This window comes from Hypomesus nipponensis, chromosome 16, assembly GCF_054491055.1.
Source record: "Hypomesus nipponensis isolate SF chromosome 16, ASM5449105v1, whole genome shotgun sequence".
In the NCBI taxonomy this organism is placed as follows: domain Eukaryota; kingdom Metazoa; phylum Chordata; class Actinopteri; order Osmeriformes; family Osmeridae; genus Hypomesus; species Hypomesus nipponensis.
The window spans coordinates 5,377,395-5,398,985 of NC_140376.1; the positions used below are offsets into that span (position 1 = coordinate 5,377,395).

Here is a 21,591-nt window from a genome sequence, read left to right on the forward strand (position 1 = left end):
ACATTTCTCATAATGGACGACATGAAGGAATACAGAGGGAAGTTTTCTGCGTGTTGATGGCTGTCTCACGTTATACAGAGCCGAGGTAAATGCCACCAACGTTATGTTACCAAACAAAAGGTATGGTTATCTTATGCCAAACTTTTGATACAATTTGAGAGCCCTGATTATCAGGCTTCTGCTGAGCTTGATAATGACCCATTCATTTGAACCAGATGTTCGAGGGAGCAATTCGTCTGTGAGTTGATCTGTTTTTAAATTGTTATATTTTCTTTATTTCTAAATATAGTCACTATATTAACATAAACCTGACTCATGGCCGTCGCTAGACTATTTTTACTGGGGCATGTGCAATTAATTAATTTAGATTGATAATCACGGAGGACTTATTTATTTAAATGCAACACAATAAACCAATCAACGCTTATTAAAGCAACGGAGATTCAACCGAACACTGCAGCACGCGCACAGGAGTCCAGGTCTCGGCACGCAAGTTGGAACTAAGGTAGGCTATGAAAACATGACAAAACTAGGCAAATTTCTAAATAATACCGATGACCTCATTTTGACTCAAACGTTATTGGCTCCTGAAGATGACATTCCCAGTATTTGTTGTAGTGAAGGAATTGTAGTGAAGGAATAGTCGGTTATCAGTGCATTGTGTTGCACACTTCTTGCACGCAGCAGACTGACCCAGTAGAGTTTTGTCTAACAAAGCCCCTGTGTTTTTCATTACTAGGTGATGTATTCTAAAGTTGTTACTAAGTTCAGTGTACGATAGTATTTTAGCACATCTTGTCAGCAAACACCATTTGCCAAGATTTGGTTACGGCGAGGAAAAGGGCGGTGCAGTGCCAGGCTGAATCGATAATTATCATTCAGCTAAATAATTTGAGGCTGAAGATGACAAATACTTGTACTACATGAACAAAAGTATTGGGAAACCTGACCAGCACATCTACGAGTTTCTGGTACTATGTATTTCTGGTTGTATGTAACTCCATATTGTGCCTTGGGATTTCGTAAAGCTCCTGTAGGTGTCCCAATAGTTGTGTACAGTTTAATTTGGATTTCACTTCAGTGCTTTCAGTATTTTTTTTATTTGAATCACCTAACTGTGAAAGATGGGGTGAAGCCTGTGGGCTTTGCTATTCTAGCATTTGTGAAATATTGTCTTATCTTTGGGGGTCCCTATATTAAATATCATTTTGTTCCCTCCTTTGGTTTTAATTTAACTTCCAAAGGAACAACATTGAACCAAGAAGATCTATCAACACCCCTAAAGTTTCAGTTTCTCAGTGACCAAGATTGTCCAGGATAAAATGGAAACCAAACTAACAAAGGAGCAAGAAGGGGAGTTGTGCCGCCTACTTGGAAACGTCAAACTCTGTCTTTTTTACAAGGCCACTTTCCACGGTCACACAGCAGCTGTCTTTCACCAACTATGTGACCGCCGAGGTCCCACTCTAACTATAGGATACAACTCCTCCAGGTGCATCTTTGGAGGGTACACTACCAAAGATTTTGGTGTAACTGATCAATTCGTCCAGGATGACAAAGCTTTCCTGTTCAGCTATAACGGCAGAAATATTGTATAGTATCCTGTAACAAATGACACGAGCGCTTTGTCAAGTGAACACCTCTGGCTCACCCCTATTTTGGAAATGTTTAGTTTTTTTTTTTAACCAAATAACACAATGACTGTTCAGTCTACTCCAGGAAACTACAACTTTAATGCAGTTGAAATGCATGGCAACAACCTGGTACTAACTGAATGTCAAGTGTTTCAAGTGGCTGGTGAGAATGCATACAATGTTGAAGGTTATGTTCCAACAGTATGATCTAACAGTAACCCTAATTATGTCCAGCTAAATTGTCAAACTACAAGTATTTGCTACAAAGAAAAAAACATTTCTTTCAGAGGGTAGTGAAATCCTGGCGAAACCATGGAGGAACATAATTTGGGAGGCTGAGTAGGTCCAAATATGTAATTAATCAATATAGTTTGTTTTACCGTGAATGACAACAATTAAATGTAATTATAACACTATCATACATTTTCATAATAACATCATGAGCACATAAAGCACACACTAACATTTAATTATAACTTGTAAATTGGCAAAGTTTCTTTTTGTTCCACAGGAACAAAAAGGAGCTGATAGAATCCATTAAGCAGTACAAGCCCATTATCAGCTCAGTGTCTCAGATCAAGGTTCTGCTCATTGGACCTATTGGTGCTGGAAAGTCCAGCTTCTTCAACTCCATCTTCAGAGGTTATGTGACCAACCAGGCTATATCTGGAAGCTCTAGCACCACCCTCACCACTCAGGTAAGCTGTGAAATTGTAAATTTAGATTGTGTTAATCATCTTTATTCATCTTAAAACTCCTGTAAGATCACACAGTAAATAAATAGAATAATTAACTAAATTGAATAGTATGTTATGCAATAACACCAACCAAATTAACTACCATATTTGTGATACTTTGAATTATCTTAAACAATTCATTTTGTTCTGGTCATGGTATGAGACTGGTGTTAACCCTTTACTGCCTGAGACAAAATTCTGAACATTCCATATGCTGTTGAAATATGATAGTCATATTAATTTTCATATTTCATGAATTTTCATATTAAATCATACACCTTAACTGTTTATACCATATTGAAGATGAGAACTAGGGGATTTTTATGATGTAAATAAATATATGATTACTTAAGGGAAATCATATTTTATCAAGGTGGTTTCAGGAAGCCATTTTTTTTTACAAAAAACGTTTCCATCCACCATCCCTCATCAGACAACTTAATTTTTAACCATTTTAATTACAAGATAGAGAAACTTTGAGCAGGTGGAATATTCTCAAGTCTGTGGGCAATGTAGAACAGAAAACGGATTAGAAATATCATCTTTTGATTAAAAGTTATGACCATTCTAGTGACTAGTGGAGACATACTGTAGGGGAAACCGGAATTCTCCTCCCCCAAAAGTAGCTAGCGCTATGGCTGGATACGCCTCTCGATAACTAAAAAACGTTCGAGTTTCTTCCACAATCGACCGAATTGGCGAAACAAGGCATGTACATTTAGCTTACAGTGTACATAATCTAGCTAGTTAATGTTGGTTTTCCAATTCTTTTTTATCTGCTCAAATCGAAGCTAAACAGTGCTACTACCGTCATAGCTGCCTGTCACAAACGGCCAAGCCGGACACGTCATTCTTTCCTGAAAAGACTCGCTTCACTCCAACAAACAAATTCTTCGTAAGGAAAAAGTTTAGACTTTTAATCGACAATATTGACAACACATCAAGAAACTTGTCTTTACTCATAATATCGTCTCCGATTTCAATTCGAAGCTGTAAATCTAACACTGTAGGCAATCTCTCATGGTCTCCGCTCTGGCTCCGCCTCGGAAAACAATGGCTGCCGTTGCTGACGATAGTTTTTTTTTTTTTTTTTCCTCCCAGTAACCCCTTAACCAATGATATGTACTTTGAGCTTAAGTTGTCATGAGGATCTGGCAGTTTTCAGAAATAAAATCGGTGATTGGACAGCGAAGATATTAAGGCGGGAACCATGGGGACAAAAGTTCCCATATTTGAATGGTCCGGCAGGAATGTCTAACTATCCTCTCAGTTTCGTATTTACTCTGTGAAGGCTGGACGAATGGGCAAACCCCTGCCAATCATGTTGTGTGACACCATGGGATTGGAGGAGGCCATAGGGGTGGGATTAGATGTGGATGATGTCATCATCTTTCTTAAAGGTCACATGCCCAACAGACACCAGGTAAAGGCATGGCACACACTTAACAAACACGCATGGACACACAAAGGTGTGAACTAATATTTGGGCATTTTTCTCCTTCAACTTGGTCTAGTTCCATCCCTCAGTCCCTCTCCAAACAGTTGATAAGTCAACACAACTGCAGGATCAGATCCATTGTGTTGCCTACGTTATCGATGGCTGCAAGGTCTCCATCATGTCTGCCAAAATGGAGGCAAAACTGTCTGCCATTCGCTGGAAGATGAACCGGCTTGGTAAGTTGTTTTAATTTAGACCTGTCGGCATTCAGTAGCCTCAATCCTGGAATGTGTTAGCTCTGCATGTTTCTGTTGAACCAACACCAAAACATAAGAAAAGTAACAGCACAATATTGTCAAATATTTCGTTAAGAGAATACATTTTCTAAAGAACTATTGTTTAATGCAGATCTTTTGTTTTCCAGGCATCCCTCAGCTGGTTCTGATGACTAAAGTAGATGAGGCCTGTCCCGATGTAGCGGACGACCTCAGGAACATCTACGTCAGCCAGTACATTAGGACAAAAGTGAGGCACTTTTTGTCTACAGGAATTCAATGAAAAAAATATTATTTGGATAAGGAAGATGGTTACACTACATATGGTGCTGATGAATAATCGAGACCCACACACCAAAATCCAACTACAAATGAAACACGTGTCAAACTACAGCGCTCAACATCACGACTGAGCCTTTTTGTCTGAGGTTTTTCTGTAATAACAGGAAAGATAAAGGTACTGTTGGTGTCTCTCGTAGGCCCAGGAAGTCAGTGTCCGTCTCGGTGTTCCCCTGTCCTGTGTGCTTCCTGTGAAGAACTACAGCGAGGAGCTGGAGCTGGACCTCAGCACTGACATCCTGCTGCTCACTGCTCTGGTCCAGATGCTGCGCACCACTGACAGCTACTTTGATGACATCAGCGAGCTAGATGGGCATGACTAGACGGCTGCAGCTACCTCTCCTTAGTGCATATCAGTGTGATGTTGACCAACATAATGATCAGCCAATCAGGATTTGAGACCAGACCTCTGTGCTTTTGGCCTCCTGCCTGCATGGTGCACGTGCTTATCTGGTGGGTCACTGGGCCCCCCCTGCTTCTCATGTAGAATGAAAATGCATCTTAAACAGAGCACCACTTTAAAGGAGTATTTGGCTTTTATTGGGGCCCTGGTAGCTCACTACCTGGTAGGTTAATTGTTTGTATCACATAAGTGGAGGTCTTACCGCAGGGACTGGGGTTCAAATCCCACTTGTCTATTTTCAATGATCTGTTGCAAATTAAGCAGAAATGTGCCACAGTCAAATGCATCTTAAAAAAAAAAAAAAGCATGTTTTAAGTTGGGTGAAAATGTAAGTACATCCTTACTGTCTCCAAATATTTTGACATTAATTTAAAAAATGGGTTTGAACTGCAATCCAATAAAGCAACAATTAAACAGTCAGTGGACAGAGAAACGGAAACGTTATTAATGTACATAAAAAAAAATTATGGCTAAAATGTTCAGGACAAGAGAAATGGCTGATAACTTAAAATGAAACCACAAGCGGTCAGTGGGCATCCTTAGTGTGATGTACAGGAAAACATGTAATTGCATTTGTTGTACATTACTGGTATCTAGGCGGTTTATGATATGGCAGCCCTTTGGTAATTTCATCCCAAACATGCAGGCTAACCCCTTTGGTCATTTCATTCCAGACACACATGCTAACCCCTTTGTTCATTTCATCCCAAATACACATACTAACCCCTTTGGTCAGTTCATCCCAAAAACGCATGCTAACCTTTTTGGTCATTTAATCCGAAAACATACATACTAACCCCTTTGGTCAGTTCATCCCAAAAACACACATAACAACCCCTTTGGTCAATTCATACCAAAAACACATGCTATCCCATTTGGTCATTTCATCCCAAAGCACACAATGCTAACCCTTTGGTCATTTCCCCAAACACACATGCTAATCCCTTTGGACATTTCATCCAAAACACACATGCCAACCCCTTTGGTCATTTCATCCAAATCACACATGCCCTTTGGTCATTTAATCCCAAAGCACACATGCTAACCCCTTTGGCCATTTCATCCAAAACACACATGCTAACCCCTTTGCTCATTTAATCTCAAACACACATGCTAACCTCTTTGGTCATTTCATCCAGAACAAATGCTAACCCCTTTGGTCATTTCATCAAAAACACACGTGCTAAGCCCTTTGCTCATTTCATCCAAAACACATGCTAACCCCTTAGGTCATTTCCCCCAAAACACTCATGCTAACACCAATGGTAATTTCATCCAAAACACACATGCTTACCCCTTTGGTCATTTCATCCCAAAGCACACAATGCTAACCCTTTGGTCATTTCCCAAAACTGCATGGTAACCCCTTTGGTCATTTTATCCCAAAAACACATACCAACCCCTTTGGTCATTTCATACCAAAAACAAATGCTAACCCCTTTGGTCATTTCATACCAAAAACAAATGCTAACCCCTTTGGTCATTTCATACCAAAAACAAATGCTAACCCCTTTGGTCATTTCATCCCAGAAACATGCATAATAACCCCTTTGGTCATTTCATCCAAATCACACATGCCCTTTGGTCAATTCATACCAAAAACACATGCTAACCCCTTTGGTCATTTTATCCCAAAAACACACATAATAACCCCTTTGGTCAATTCATACCAAAAACACATGCTAACCCCTTTGGTCATTTCATCCCAAAAACACACATAACAACCCCTTTGGTCATTTCATCCCAAAAACACACATAACAACCCCTTTGGTCATTTCATCCCAAAACCGCATGTTAACCCCTTTGGTCATTTAATCCCAAAAACACACATAACAACCCCTTTGGTCATTTCATCCCAAAACCGCATGTTAACCCCTTTGGTCATTTCATCCCAAAAACACACATAACAACCCCTTTGGTCATTTCATCCCAAAAACACACAACAACCCCTTTGGTCATTTCATACCAAAAACAAATGCTAACCCCTTTGGTCATTTCATCCCAGAAACATGCATAATAACCCCTTTGGTCATTTCATTCAAAACACACATACTACCCCATTTGGTCATTTCATCCAAATCACACATGCCCTTCGGTCATTTAATCCCAAAGCACACATGCTAACACCAATGGTAATTTCATCCAAAACACACATGCTAATCCCTTTGGCCATTTCATCCAAAACACACATGCCAACCCCTTTGGTCATTTCATACCAAAAACACATGCTATCCCATTTGGTCATTTCATCCCAAAAACACATACTAACCCCTTTGGTCATTTCATCCAAATCACACATGCCCTTTGGTCATTTAATCCCAAAGCACACATGCTAACCCCTTTGGCCATTTCATCCAAAACACACATGCTAACCCCTTTGCTCATTTAATCTCAAACACACATGCTAACCCCTTTGGCCATTTCATCCAGAACAAAGGCTAACCCCTTTGGTCATTTCATCCAAAACACACGTGCTAAGCCCTTTGCTCATTTCATCCAAAACACATGCTAACCCCTTTGGCCATTTCATCCAAAACACACATGCTAACCCCTTTGCTCATTTAATCTCAAACACACATGCTAACCTCTTTGGTCATTTCATCCAGAACAAATGCTAACCCCTTTGGTCATTTCATCAAAAACACACGTGCTAAGCCCTTTGCTCATTTCATCCAAAACACATGCTAACCCCTTAGGTCATTTCCCCCAAAACACTCATGCTAACACCAATGGTAATTTCATCCAAAACACACATGCTTACCCCTTTGGTCATTTCATCCCAAAGCACACAATGCTAACCCTTTGGTCATTTCCCAAAACTGCATGGTAACCCCTTTGGTCATTTTATCCCAAAAACACATACCAACCCCTTTGGTCATTTCATACCAAAAACAAATGCTAACCCCTTTGGTCATTTCATACCAAAAACAAATGCTAACCCCTTTGGTCATTTCATACCAAAAACAAATGCTAACCCCTTTGGTCATTTCATCCCAGAAACATGCATAATAACCCCTTTGGTCATTTCATCCAAATCACACATGCCCTTTGGTCAATTCATACCAAAAACACATGCTAACCCCTTTGGTCATTTTATCCCAAAAACACACATAATAACCCCTTTGGTCAATTCATACCAAAAACACATGCTAACCCCTTTGGTCATTTCATCCCAAAAACACACATAACAACCCCTTTGGTCATTTCATCCCAAAAACACACATAACAACCCCTTTGGTCATTTCATCCCAAAACCGCATGTTAACCCCTTTGGTCATTTCATCCCAAAAACACACATAACAACCCCTTTGGTCATTTCATCCCAAAACCGCATGTTAACCCCTTTGGTCATTTCATCCCAAAAACACACATAACAACCCCTTTGGTCATTTCATCCCAAAAACACACAACAACCCCTTTGGTCATTTCATACCAAAAACAAATGCTAACCCCTTTGGTCATTTCATCCCAGAAACATGCATAATAACCCCTTTGGTCATTTCATTCAAAACACACATACTAACCCATTTGGTCATTTCATCCAAATCACACATGCCCTTCGGTCATTTAATCCCAAAGCACACATGCTAACACCAATGGTAATTTCATCCAAAACACACATGCTAATCCCTTTGGCCATTTCATCCAAAACACACATGCCAACCCCTTTGGTCATTTCATACCAAAAACACATGCTATCCCATTTGGTCATTTCATCCCAAAAACACATACTAACCCCTTTGGTCATTTCATCCAAATCACACATGCCCTTTGGTCATTTAATCCCAAAGCACACATGCTAACCCCTTTGGCCATTTCATCCAAAACACACATGCTAACCCCTTTGCTCATTTAATCTCAAACACACATGCTAACCCCTTTGGCCATTTCATCCAGAACAAAGGCTAACCCCTTTGGTCATTTCATCCAAAACACACGTGCTAAGCCCTTTGCTCATTTCATCCAAAACACATGCTAACCCCTTTGGTCATTTCCCCCAAAACACTCATGCTAACACCAATGGTAATTTCATCCAAAACACACATGCTAACCCCTTTGGTCATTTCATCCAAATCACACATGCCCTTTGGTCATTTAATCCCAAAGCACACATGCTAACCCCTTTGGCCATTTCATCCAAAACACACGTGCTAACCCCTTTGCTACTTTCATCCAAAACACATGCTAACCCCTTTGCTCATTTCCCCCAAAACACACGTGCTAACCCCTTTGCTCATTTCATCCAAAACACATGCTAACCCCTTTGCTCATTTCCCCCAAAACACTCATGCTAACACCAATGGTAATTTCATCCAAAACACACATGCTTACCCCTTTGGTCATTTCATCCAAAACACACATGCTAACGCCTTTGCTCATTTAATCTCAAACACACATGCTAACCTCTTTGGTCATTTCATCCAAAACACATGCTAACCCCTTTGGTCATTTCCCCCAAAACACTCATGCTAACACCAATGGTAATTTCATCCAAAACACACATGCTAACCCCTTTGGTCATTTCATCCCAAAGCACACAATGCTAACCCTTTGGTCATTTCCCCAAACACACATGCTAATCCCTTTGGTCATTTCATCCAAATCACACATGCCCTTTGGTCAATTCATACCAAAAACACATGCTAACCCCTTTGGTCATTTTATCCCAAAAACACACATAATAACCCCTTTGGTCAATTCATACCAAAAACACATGCTAACCCCTTTGGTCATTTCATCCCAAAAACACACATAATAACCCCTTTGGTCAATTCATACCAAAAACACATGCTAACCCCTTTGGTCATTTCATCCCAAAACCGCATGTTAACCCCTTTGGTCATTTCATCCCAAAAACACACATAACAACCCCTTTGGTCATTTCATCCAATTCACACATGCCCTTTGGTCATTTCATCCCAAAACCGCATGGTAACCCCTTTGGTCATTTCATCCAAAACACATGCTAACCCCTTTGGTCATTTCCCCCAAAACACTCATGCTAACACCAATGGTAATTTCATCCAAAACACTCATGCTAACCCCTTTGGTCATTTCATCCCAAAGCACACAATGCTAACCCTTTGGTCATTTCATCCCAAAACACTCATGCTAATCCCTTTGGTCATTTCATCCCAAAACACATACTAACCCCTTTGGTCAATTCATACCAAAACCGCATGTTAACCCCTTTGGTCATTTCATCCCAAAAACACACATAACAACCCCTTTGGTCATTTCATCCCAAAACTGCATGGTAACCCCTTTGGTCATTTTATCCCAAAAACACATACCAACCCCTTTGGTCATTTCATACCAAAAACAAATGCTAACCCCTTTGGTCATTTCATACCAAAAACGAATGCTAACCCCTTTGGTCATTTCATACCAAAAACAAATGCTAACCCCTTTGGTCATTTCATCCCAGAAACATGCATAATAACCCCTTTGGCCATTTCATCCCAAACACACATGCTAACCCCTTTGCTCATTTAATCTCAAACACACATGCTAACCTCTTTGGTCATTTCATCCAGAACAAATGCTAACCCCTTTGGTCATTTCATCCAAAACACACGTGCTAACCCCTTTGCTCATTTCATCCAAATCACACATGCCCTTTGGTCATTTAATCCCAAAGCACACATGCTAACCCCTTTGGCCATTTCATCCCAAACACACATGCTAACCCCTTTGCTCATTTAATCTCAAACACACATGCTAACCTCTTTGGTCATTTCATCCAGAACAAATGCTAACCCCTTTGGTCATTTCATCCAGAACACACGTGCTAACCCCTTTGCTCATTTCATCCAAAACACATGCTAACCCCTTTGGTCATTTCCCCCAAAACACTCATGCTAACACCAATGGTAACTTCATCCAAAACACACATGCTTACCCCTTTGGTCATTTCATACCAAAGCACACAATGCTAACCCTTTGGTCATTTAATCCAAAACACACATGCTAACGCCTTTGCTCATTTAATCTCAAACACACATGCCAACCTCTTTGGTCATTTCATCCAGAACAATTGCTAACCCCTTTGGTCATTTCATCCAAAACACATGCTAACCCCTTTGGTCATTTAATCTCAAACACACATGCTAACCTCTTTGGTCATTTCATCCAGAACACTCATGCTAACCCCTTTGGTCAATTCATCCCAAAGCACACAATGCTAACCCTTTGGTCATTTCATCCCAAAAACACATGCTAATCCCTTTGGTCATTTCATCCCAAAAACACATACTAACCCCTTTGGTCATTTCATCCAAATCACACATGCCCTTTGGTCAATTCATACCAAAAACACATGCTAACCCCTTTGGTCATTTCATCCCAAACCGCATGTTAACCCCTTTGGTCAATTCATACCAAGAACACATGCTAACCCCTTTGGTCATTTCATCCCAAAACCGCATGTTAACCCCTTTGGTCATTTCATCCCAAAAACACACAACAACCCCTTTGGTCATTTCATCCAATTCACACATGCCCTTTGGTCATTTCATCCCAAAACCGCATGGTAACCCCTTTGGTCATTTCATCCAAAACACATGCTAACCCCTTTGGTCATTTCCCCCAAAACACTCATGCTAACACCAATGGTAATTTCATCCAAAACACTCATGCTAACCCCTTTGGTCATTTCATCCCAAAGCACACAATGCTAACCCTTTGGTCATTTCATCCCAAACACACATGCTAATCCCTTTGGACATTTCATCCAAAACACACATGCCAACCCCTTTGGTCATTTTATCCCACAAACACACATAACCCCTTTGGTCAATTCATACCAAAACCGCATGTTAACCCCTTTGGTCATTTCATCCCAAAAACACACATAACAACCCCTTTGGTCATTTCATCCAAATCACACATGCCCTTTGGTCAATTCATACCAAAAACACATGCTAACCCCTTTGGTCAATTCATACCAAAAACACATGTTAACCCCTTTGGTCATTTCATCCCAAAAACACACATAACAAACCCTTTGGTCATTTCATCCAAATCACACATGCCCTTTGGTCAATTCATACCAAAAACACATGCTAACCCCTTTGGTCATTTTATCCCAAAAACACATACTAACCCCTTTGGTCATTTCATCCCAAAAACACACATAACAAACCCTTTTGTCATTTCATCCAATTCACACATGCCCTTTGGTCAATTCATACCAAAAACACATGCTAACCCCTTTGGTCATTTCATACCAAAAACACATGCTAACCCCTTTGGTCATTTCATCCCAAAAACACATACTAACCCCTTTGGTCATTTCATCCCAAAAACACACATAACAAACCCTTTGGTCATTTCATCCAATTCACACATGCCCTTTGGTCAATTCATACCAAAAACACATGTTAACCCCTTTGGTCATTTCATCCCAAAACCGCATGTTAACCCCTTTGGTCATTTCATCCCAAAACCGCATGTTAACCCCTTTGGTCATTTCATCCCAAAACCGCATGCTAACCCCTTTGGTCATTTCATCCCAAAAACACATACTAACCCCTTTGGTCAATTCATACCAAAAACACATGCTAACCCCTTTGGTCATTTCATCCCAAAAACACATACTAACCCCTTTGGTCATTTCATCCCAAAAACACACATAACAAACCCTTTGGTCATTTCATCCAATTCACACATGCCCTTTGGTCATTTCATACCAAAAACACATGCTAACCCCTTTGGTCATTTCATCCCAAAACCGCATGTTAACCCCTTTGGTCATTTCATCCAATTCACACATGCCCTTTGGTCAATTCATACCAAAAACACATGCTAACCCCTTTGGTCATTTCATCCCAAAACCGCATGTTAACCCCTTTGGTCATTTCATCCAAATCACACATGCCCTTTGGTCATTTAATCCCAAAGCACACATGCTAACCCCTTTGGTCATTTCCCCCTAAACACTCATGCTAACACCAATGGTAATTTCATCCAAAACACACATGCTAACCCCTTTGGTCATTTCATCCAAAACACACCTGCTAACCCCTTTGGTCATTTCATCCAAATCACACATGCTCTTTGGTCATTTCATCCAGAACACACGTGCTAACCCCTTTGCTCATTTCATCCAAAACACATGCTAACCCCTTTGGTCATTTCCCCCAAAACACTCATGCTAACACCAATGGTAATTTCATCCAAAACACACATGCTGACCCCTTTGGTCATTTCATCCCAAAAACACATACTAACCCCTTTGGTAATTTCATCCAAATCACACATGCCCTTTGGTCATTTAATTCCAAAGCACACATGCTAACCCCTTTGCTCATTTAATCTCAAACACACATGCTAACCTCTTTGGTCATTTCATCCAGAACAAATGCTAACCCATTTGGTCATTTCATCCAAAACACACGTGCTAACCCATTTGCTCATTTCATCCAAAACACATGCTAACCCCTTTGGTCATTTCCCCCAAAACACTCATGCTAACACCAATGGTAATTTCATCCAAAACACACATGCTAACCCCTTTGGTCATTTTATCCCAAAAACACATGCTAACCCCTTTGCTCATTTCATCTAAAACACACATGCCAACCCCTTTGGTCATTTTATCCCAAAAACACACATGCCAACCCCTTTGGTCATTTCATCCCAAAAACACACATAAATAAAGCATTGCGTCACGGTGAGTTGATCCTGTTTTAGTTAATTGTGTATATATATAATTTTGTAGAAATATGCTCACTATATAAAGATAAACCTGACTCATGGGCATCACAAGACTATTTTTACAGGAGCACGTGCCTCAGTAAAATCTCAAGTTAGCGTTTTGGCAATTTACTTTGTCAGCATGCACACAGAAGTCCAGGTGTCAGCACGCAAGTCAGAAAGAACAGTTTGATTTAACAGTAACACAAATAATGATGTACACATTAATATGCCAAATTGTCAAAGTATTTACTACAAATATGTATTTTCTTTCAGAGGGTAGTGACATCCTGGAGAAACCATGGAGGAACATCAATTGGAAAGCTGAGTAGATCCAACTATGTAATTAATCAATGTAGTTTGTTTTACCTTGATTGACAAAAATGAAATGTAATCAGAACACTATCATACATTTCCTGCACTGATTGGAATGTCATAATGAACACATAAAGCACACACTTTACCATTTCATTATCATTAGTAAATCTGCAAATAGGTTTTCTTGTTCCACAGGAAAAGGAGCTGATGGAATCCATTAAGCAGTACAAGCCCACGATAAGCTCAGTGTCTCGGGCCAAGGTTCTACTCATTGGACCCATTGGTGCTGGAAAGTCCAGCTCCATCAACTCCATCTTCAGAGGTCATGTGACCAGCCAGGCTATATCAGGAAGCTCTAGCACCAGCCTCTCCACTCAGGTGAAGTAAGAGTGGTAGTGGGCTGCCATTTCCTCCAAGTTGCTGCATTTAACGTTTAATTATATGTTGACGTCTTTTCAGAAACACGTGATAGTTTCATTCTTTTCATCTGGTGGAGACGGACTACAATTTCTTACACACTCAACCATAATATTTACTTTATTATTGTAATGAGCTCACCCATGCTACATAAAAAAAAATGTATGAGACGTCAATGTGTAACTTCTGTTTGTCAGTTTCGTACCTACTCTGAAGGCTGGACGAGATGGTAAACCCCTGCCAATTCTAATGTGTGACTGGAGTTGATATTGTCATCAGCATTCTAAGAGGTCACATACCTGACAGACACCAGGTGAAGACATGGTACACACACAAATGTGTATATATACATACACACACATTTGTGGATTCATATTTGAACTTTCTCTCCTCGGTCTAGTTCCATCCAACAGTCCCTCTTCAACCAGAGGCCCATGGTTACCGTCGTTCTCCTGAGCTGCAGGATAAGATCCACTGTGTTGCCTACGTCATCGATGCCTGCAAAGTCTCCATCTTATCTGCCAAAATGGAGGAGAAATTTGCTGCCATTCGCAGGAAGGTCAATCTGCTAGGTCAGTCGTGAAAACCATGGCCACCACTGTGGAGGAGTTGACCCACAAGCTACAGTAGACACCAGCTTATTTCAAGATGTGCCACAGATTTGGAGAACACATGTAGAACCACACAACTTATTTTAAGTATTGACTACTATTGGCAACTTGATAGGATACAGTAAAAGATGTAACAATAGTAGGAGTGAGTGAAATGCATATTCATAAACCCTCCTTCTTAATTCAGTCATAAGCCACTAATGCAGATCTGTTGTTCTCCAGGCATCCCTCAGCTGGTTCTGTTGACTAAAGTGGATGAGGCCTGTCCCAATGTGGCAGATGACCTCAGGAATCTCTACATCAGCCAGTACATTAGGACAAAGGTGAGGGCCCTCTTAAAACGATGATGCAGAAAATTGTGTATTTCAGAGCTCTGATCTTTCTGTAACTCCAAAGATAAACTTACTGTTGGCGTCTCTCGTAGGCCCAGGAAGTCAGTGTCCGTCTCGGTGTTCCCCTGTCCTGTGTGCTTCCTGTGAAGAACTACAGCGAGGAGCTGGAGCTGGACCTCAGCACTGACATCCTGCTCCTCACTGCTCTGGTCCAGATGCTGCGCTGCGCTGCACTGACAACTACTTTGATGACATCAGTGAGGTAGAGGGGCATGACGAGACTGGTACCTCTCCTTAGTGTGTGTGATAATGATCAGCCAATCAGGATTTGAGACCAGACCCCTGTGTATTAACCCCCCACCTGCATGGTGGGTCACTGGGGCCCCACTTTAAGAACTTTAACTACTACCTAACTACTTTGAGTCGTTGGCTTTTATTGGGGCCCTGGTAGCTCATTGGTCAATTGTTTGTACCATGTAAGTGGAGGTCTTACCGCAGGGACTGGGGTTTCAAATCCCACCAATAAAACAACAATTAAAGTCAGTGGACAGAGAAACGGAAACTTTATTAATGTACAGTTAGCCAGACGGTACAGTTACTGTACAGAAAATACAACTGGAGTAAAATGGCGGCTATAATGAACATGACAAGAGAAATGGCTGATAACTTAAAATGAAACCACAAGCGGTCAGTGATGTATAGGAAAGCAAATGTCATTGCATTTGTTGTACATTACTGGTATCTTGGCAGATTATGATTTGGCAGCTGAGTTCTCAACAGGAAAAAAGTAACAACATTATTAATTGTAGGATTTTGTTCTCACCGATAACTTGGAAGAACAAATTAACATTTCAAATAGTGTTTAAAATACGTATGCAATGTTAGTGTAGGTAAAAGACACAGGCTTTCGAGCGTTAACCTTAAAATGACAGACTCAAGCACTTTGACGTCAACTGAGCGATGACGTGTTAGATACACTTAGCTGGCTGCTCCATTATAGCACACCAAAAACATGCCCGTCTCAAATCCTGTCCACTTTCCTCCAACCCTTTTCTTTCCGAGATAACAATGACTGATTTGATAGCAATCTGTTATATCCAAGGCCTGCACAGGCTTCATATTGCACATCTGTCAAGCTCAGTGGTTGACAAAGTAAACAGGGACAAGGAAGTGTGGTGGGCCCCAGAATCCTACTTTCTTACCAAGGTCCTCACCAACTGCCATTGGATAGAGAACAATTTGGTCTTGGCACAGCGAAAGACAACTAAGTACAAAGCATTTTGCAATGGCTTCCTTCATTCTGTCAACTGGGCTTTGATGAGAACAGTAAAACATCTAAAACAAGGCAGCAAATTGAGAAAGCCATTTAAACTGGAAAACAATCAGGTTTTAGTGCAGGACACAAACACGTACACGCGTCCAATGGGGGATTTCCTGCACAGGTACAGGGTATGGAGCAGGACATAGGTCAGAGCAGTATTCTTGGCATATGTATTGCAGCTATGAGCTGTGTCCCCAGGCCTCCAGTGTAAACACTTGCATTTACATAACCCCCTTCATAAACGGGTTGGCCGTTTACAAAGTTGGACTTGGCATTAAAACGTGTACTTTTGATCAAAGGCCAATTCACATGATACCCATGAAGCAAATATTTGGAATGGTATAATTTCTGTTGTCACTCACCACCTCTCTGTATGTAAGGGATGTGGCATTCTGTAGAAGCGCTTCGATTTCTACAGGTCGTGGTTTGTTTTGTTTGCGGCTCCCACCTCACATATGAGGTGGGAGTAGCATGCTAGATTACGCACCTAGAAGCTGAATATCGACGGCATGAGTTGAGAGAGGCATCAAAGCTAAGCAGTATCAGATTCTGACAGTGTTTCTGTGTGCACTATGGCAGTTTCAGAAACACTGCTGGAGGAAGTGGGATCTGATTGAGGAGGGAATGTCACTTTGGCGCTCTGTGTTCAGACCTGACACACTGTGCTTCATCACATCCACATTAAAAATATTCACTTTTCAAACAGTAAAAAAAAAAAGAAAAGAATTAACAAAACTTCCTCTACAGAGAAAAGAGAATTAACAAAACTTCCTCTACAGAACTGTACACGATTAAAAATGATCAATAATTAGTTATACATATTTATATAACAACATTGGTTACTTAATATCACTATAAAGATGTATTTGATTCTAAATGCAGTATCCCCTTCCGCAAAGCTGCTACACAAACTACACTGAAGATATTTTCGGAGGTTTAAACAGCATCCATTACAATGGACTTTTGCCAGTAACTGTTTCACTATCAAGCAGACCCAAGGTGTTTTAATCTCTACCCAGCAAATTACTGTAGGGCCTTAAAAGCAATGCCTACCATGCTTGTAAGCCATTACTCCACAGCAGCGGGGGAGGAAATATCGCCCCCTGGAGGCGAGATCTGTAATCTGCTTTAACGATGCAAGGTTTGTATATTTGTTTTAGGTCCATGCTATACCCAGGCCAACATAATATAATATGTATATGTACATGAAGCACTGGACCCATTAAGTGCCGTAGCAGCCGGGGTGGTATGCAAATGACCCTGCGATAAATACCTTTTCCACATCTCCACCAGTAGAGGCGAATGTCTGGAGACGGCTGGGCTGGGAGGGGGCGGGGCTTGTGAGAGGGGCAGGTCAGGTTTGGGGTGGACAGTGAAAGCGTGGTTCTGTGCTTCCCCCCTCCTGACAGGAAGAAGCAGGACCACTTCCTGTGTTCACTGCCCAACCCCTTGTTTGGAAAGAGGATACTGCATCGTTGTAGGCGTTCCTCAGCTCGTGTTCACATGGCTCTCATGTGCATGGTGTCCTCCACACCTCTGTCAGTTCTGGGGCCGGGGGCTGGGCCTCACTGGGGCCCTTCCTTAGGGGAGGAGGGCGGCTGGGAGGACTGGGAGTTTCCGGAGCTCTTCAGGGAGCCCAGGGTCTTGCTGAACCAGGAGTTTTTGGCTGCTTGGATCTCGTTCATCAGGACCCCCCGCTGGTGTTCCAGCTCCTGGAGGAGAACGAGGTGGGGAGAGGAATCAGAGCGGGCCGTGACAACACAGGAGTGAAGAATGTTTATGTTTATCAATCCGAATTGTAGTCAGGGAAACAAGCATGATAAAGGGGGGAAAAACCCCTCGATCGGTCACTGAAATGATTGGTATCACAATAAGGAGCGGCCCATGGGCTCGCTCGCACACTCAGCGGACGGCGTCTCACCTGGATCTTGCACTTGGCCTCCACCAGCTGCAGCTTGGTCTGGGCCAGCTCCAGCTCCATCTCCCTCAGCTGGCTCTTCAGAGAGTCCTTCTCCTCGTCTTGATCGCCGGGCCCGCAGTCCCTGCTGGGCGGAGGCATCTGGAGGGGCCCTTCTTTACTGAACACCTCCCGGCAACGCTCGCACGCCATCACCTTACTCTGCACGGAACACACACACACACTCGGGTTAACTGACGGTCAGTCGTTCAGACAGTCAACTACCAGACAGTAAATCACTCAGACAGGCAGGCAGTCCATCAGTCATTGGGACAGACTATAACTCAGTCAGATAGTATTTTAGTCAGTCAGACAGGCTCACCTTGACTATGTCCAGCTCCTCCTTGGTGGCGGCCTGCTGTTTCTCTAACCGGCTGCTCAGCTGAGAGCAGATCTGGAGGACAGTAGAATTAAAAAACCTAAGGTGGCATACGCTTCTCACAGAGGACATCTGTGTCTGTTAGAACAGCTTTGTCTGCTGTCTAAGACATGCCAGGCTTCTCCGAGCAAAGTGGTGGGTCCCTCTGTACCTGTTTGTATTCGGCGATGATGGCTGTGGTCTTCTTGATCTCGGACTCGGCCTTCTCCAGCTCCCTCCTGAACACTTCCTTCAGCTAAACACAAGGTGTTAAAAACCCTTCATTAACGCTTGTTAGTGTCCAACACCGCCTTTTATTTTTGAGCAAACTTGTGGCGCCATCGATACTTTAGCAAAGAGCGGAGGATGTAACCACCCAGGCTCAAACAAGTCGGAAGTGATGGGCGGAGCTCGGGGGGGGGGGGGGGGGGGGGGTGTCACCTGTGCCGTCTCCTCTTCCTGCCTCCTCTTCTCCTCCTCCGTCTCCACCAGGCGCTGCTTGGTGTTCAGCAGCTCCTTGTTCAACACGTCCGCCTTGTCCTCCGCCTGGAAGTCAACGCCATCGCACGCTCGTTTACCCCGGCTAGACACGGCCTGCTCTACAGGGGTGTCTACCCCCCATGAAGGAGGGGGAGGTCCTCGCAGCAGCTGGACAGGGCTGCCTTTCACACATCCTACCCAATCACCCTAGCCATTTTACAAGCAATGTAATGTCATGTTTAGCTCAAATTAGGTGTTGAGGACTGTTGTGGACGATGTACTAGTCACATCTCAGTCTGGGATATTTTAAGAAGCCTTGCAAGTATTCCTCTCATGATAGGTGAGGTGTGTGTGTAGGGGGGGGAGGGGGACTCAAAGGTCAGGGGTCAGTACCTGGTCCAGGTCGTTGCGGAGGGCGATCTTACTGGTGACCAGCTCATGGGCCAGGTCATCGTTCTCCTGCTCGAGACGCATGCTGGCCTCCTGTAGGCGACGGTTCTCCCTCTGTGGACGCACACAAAAGCTGATTAGACATGCTTGATATTTGATAACACAAAATCAATAAAAAAAAACTGCAATGCTACTTGATCAACAAGACGTACACTGTAGCTAGCAGGTTTACCAAAGCTTTGAGGCGCAATGAAAACACGCCACTTTACCAACATGAGACAACACTTTCGATTTGTGGTTTATCAAATGTTGATCTCAAACATGGTGGTAAACCTTCCATCCTCCAGTGGCACTGTTTCCAAAGCTTTGCTGCATGTGCACATAGAAATACGCAAAGACACACACACACAATTGTTTCCTCCTAACAAGGTCTCATGACTAGGGCCTACTCTTCGCACAGCGTGTCTGTCTCACATGACAATACTGTTGGAATGTTCATCTTGTCCTCCCTTAAGTTATAGCCTCCTCTACCACTAATCACATCATAACACACACACACACCACTCATCACATGACGACGTCCGATTTCACGCCTCTTCGCTGAACAAGAGCGATGCCTGTGTTTGCGGGCAGGAACACTGACGGGCAAGAAGCGGCACAGACGACGACAGAGCTAGCAATGCAAACTCCAAGTGGAGAGGTATCTTACCTTGCTCTTACTGGGGTCTATCCAGTCACACTAACAAGGGCAAGGGCCCCAGACAACAGCTATCTACACACACACACACAGGTAACTTAGACACACACAAAGACACGTCCTGACACACACACCGAAACGCCTCAGAATGATTGCCTCTCCTCTCGAGTGGTCAAACTCTGCTCCCTCTGTTCCATCCCTCCCCTGCTCACACCCCACCTCTCTCTCTCTTTCTATCCCTCGCTCTCTTTCCATTACTCTCTTTTTTCTATCCATCCCTCTCTCTTTTTATCCATCCCTCTTTCTCTCTATCGCACTCCCTCTCACGGTATTCACAGGGAGGAGGCAGATTGTACTCATTCCTACTACTGATAAGGAAGTCAAAATAAAATGGCTCCAATTGAAATGTGTTACAGACAGGGACATGGTCAATAGAGATGTACAGGAAGCAGAGGAGGAAGATATAAAGCCTGATGTTGGCACAGTATGAGTGATTTACACTGCCTGGTCTAAGCTTACTAATGAAAGATCCTTTCTTTAAAAATAATTTACTAGCTTCTTACAGCTTGTTGAAAACCTCACTCAAACCACTGTGCTTCTTTAAATAAAATAGACACTTTATTTAGATTTGTTCACTAAAGGAAAATAAAAAAAATCTCTTGTGATATCCCATATCAAGAGCTTCATGAAATTATTATTAACAATTTTCAAAATATACAATAAAATTAATATAATATAAAAAAAATATATAAAAAAAGTCAGTGAACATGGAAACAAAACAAATTACCCTCAAAATAGCTTTTGTTATCAGAAACCCCTGTAATCATTATAACTTAAATGTCAGTTTTTGAAAGAAGAAACACATTAAATTAAATCTCACATCATTAAAAGCCACATTATTTCCAATTTCAAATGCAGGTGTTGAAGAAAGAATCTAAAAAACATATAAAAAACAAAACAAAAAAAAATACTTCAACCGAGGAGGGGAAATGAGTTCAAACTGTCGTTACATCACTTCCGTGTTTGTGCCCAGTGAAAGTGTATCAGTTCACTCACAATCCCTTCCTCTTTCTCTCTTTCATGTGTGAGTGTGTGTGTGGCGTCGGCGGCCATGTTCAACGCAGCGCTCTACACAGACCTGAGCTGAGACAGGGAGAGAGAGACAGGCTGTGGGTGTGACTGGGTTC

General features: G+C 42.1%; 3 protein-coding genes across 6 annotated transcripts in view; 2 read left to right on the forward strand and 1 right to left on the reverse strand.

Moving 5' to 3' along the window:
* The first annotated feature begins 28 nt into the window (after window positions 1-28).
* On the forward strand, window positions 29-5,240 carry LOC146254515 (interferon-induced protein 44-like). Its single transcript, XM_084675716.1, has 8 exons — window positions 29-238; window positions 434-505; window positions 1,245-1,797; window positions 1,922-1,973; window positions 2,146-2,332; window positions 3,886-4,045; window positions 4,234-4,334; window positions 4,564-5,240. Exons 3-8 carry the CDS (start codon window positions 1,698-1,700, stop codon window positions 4,744-4,746), a joined length of 783 nt encoding a protein of 260 aa, XP_084531842.1. The 5' UTR covers window positions 29-238; window positions 434-505; window positions 1,245-1,697; the 3' UTR covers window positions 4,747-5,240.
* Window positions 4,918-15,634, forward strand: LOC146254516 (interferon-induced protein 44-like). Its single transcript, XM_084675455.1, is given in 9 exon segments — window positions 4,918-4,989; window positions 14,037-14,219; window positions 14,456-14,466; window positions 14,468-14,515; window positions 14,517-14,571; window positions 14,659-14,830; window positions 15,092-15,192; window positions 15,294-15,431; window positions 15,434-15,634. Coding segments are annotated over 9 exon segments (846 nt in total). The 3' UTR covers window positions 15,500-15,634.
* A 113-nt stretch (window positions 15,635-15,747) lies between these two features.
* The window catches only part of rabgap1l (RAB GTPase activating protein 1-like), a 74,570-nt gene continuing 68,726 nt past the window's right edge, over window positions 15,748-21,591 (reverse strand). For 3 of the 4 annotated variants that reach the window (XM_084675714.1, XM_084675712.1, XM_084675713.1), the window contains 6 exons: window positions 19,711-19,821; window positions 19,279-19,383; window positions 19,010-19,093; window positions 18,802-18,873; window positions 18,444-18,641; window positions 15,748-18,234 (listed from right to left, as the gene is read on the reverse strand). In XM_084675714.1, coding sequence (XP_084531840.1) covers window positions 18,088-18,234; window positions 18,444-18,641; window positions 18,802-18,873; window positions 19,010-19,093; window positions 19,279-19,383; window positions 19,711-19,821 — 717 coding nt within the window. In that variant the 3' untranslated portion in view covers window positions 15,748-18,087. Of the gene's footprint in view, window positions 18,235-18,443; window positions 18,642-18,801; window positions 18,874-19,009; window positions 19,094-19,278; window positions 19,384-19,710; window positions 19,822-20,417; window positions 21,548-21,591 lie in introns of those variants that run through there. The other variant, XM_084675715.1, reaches the window with a different exon arrangement.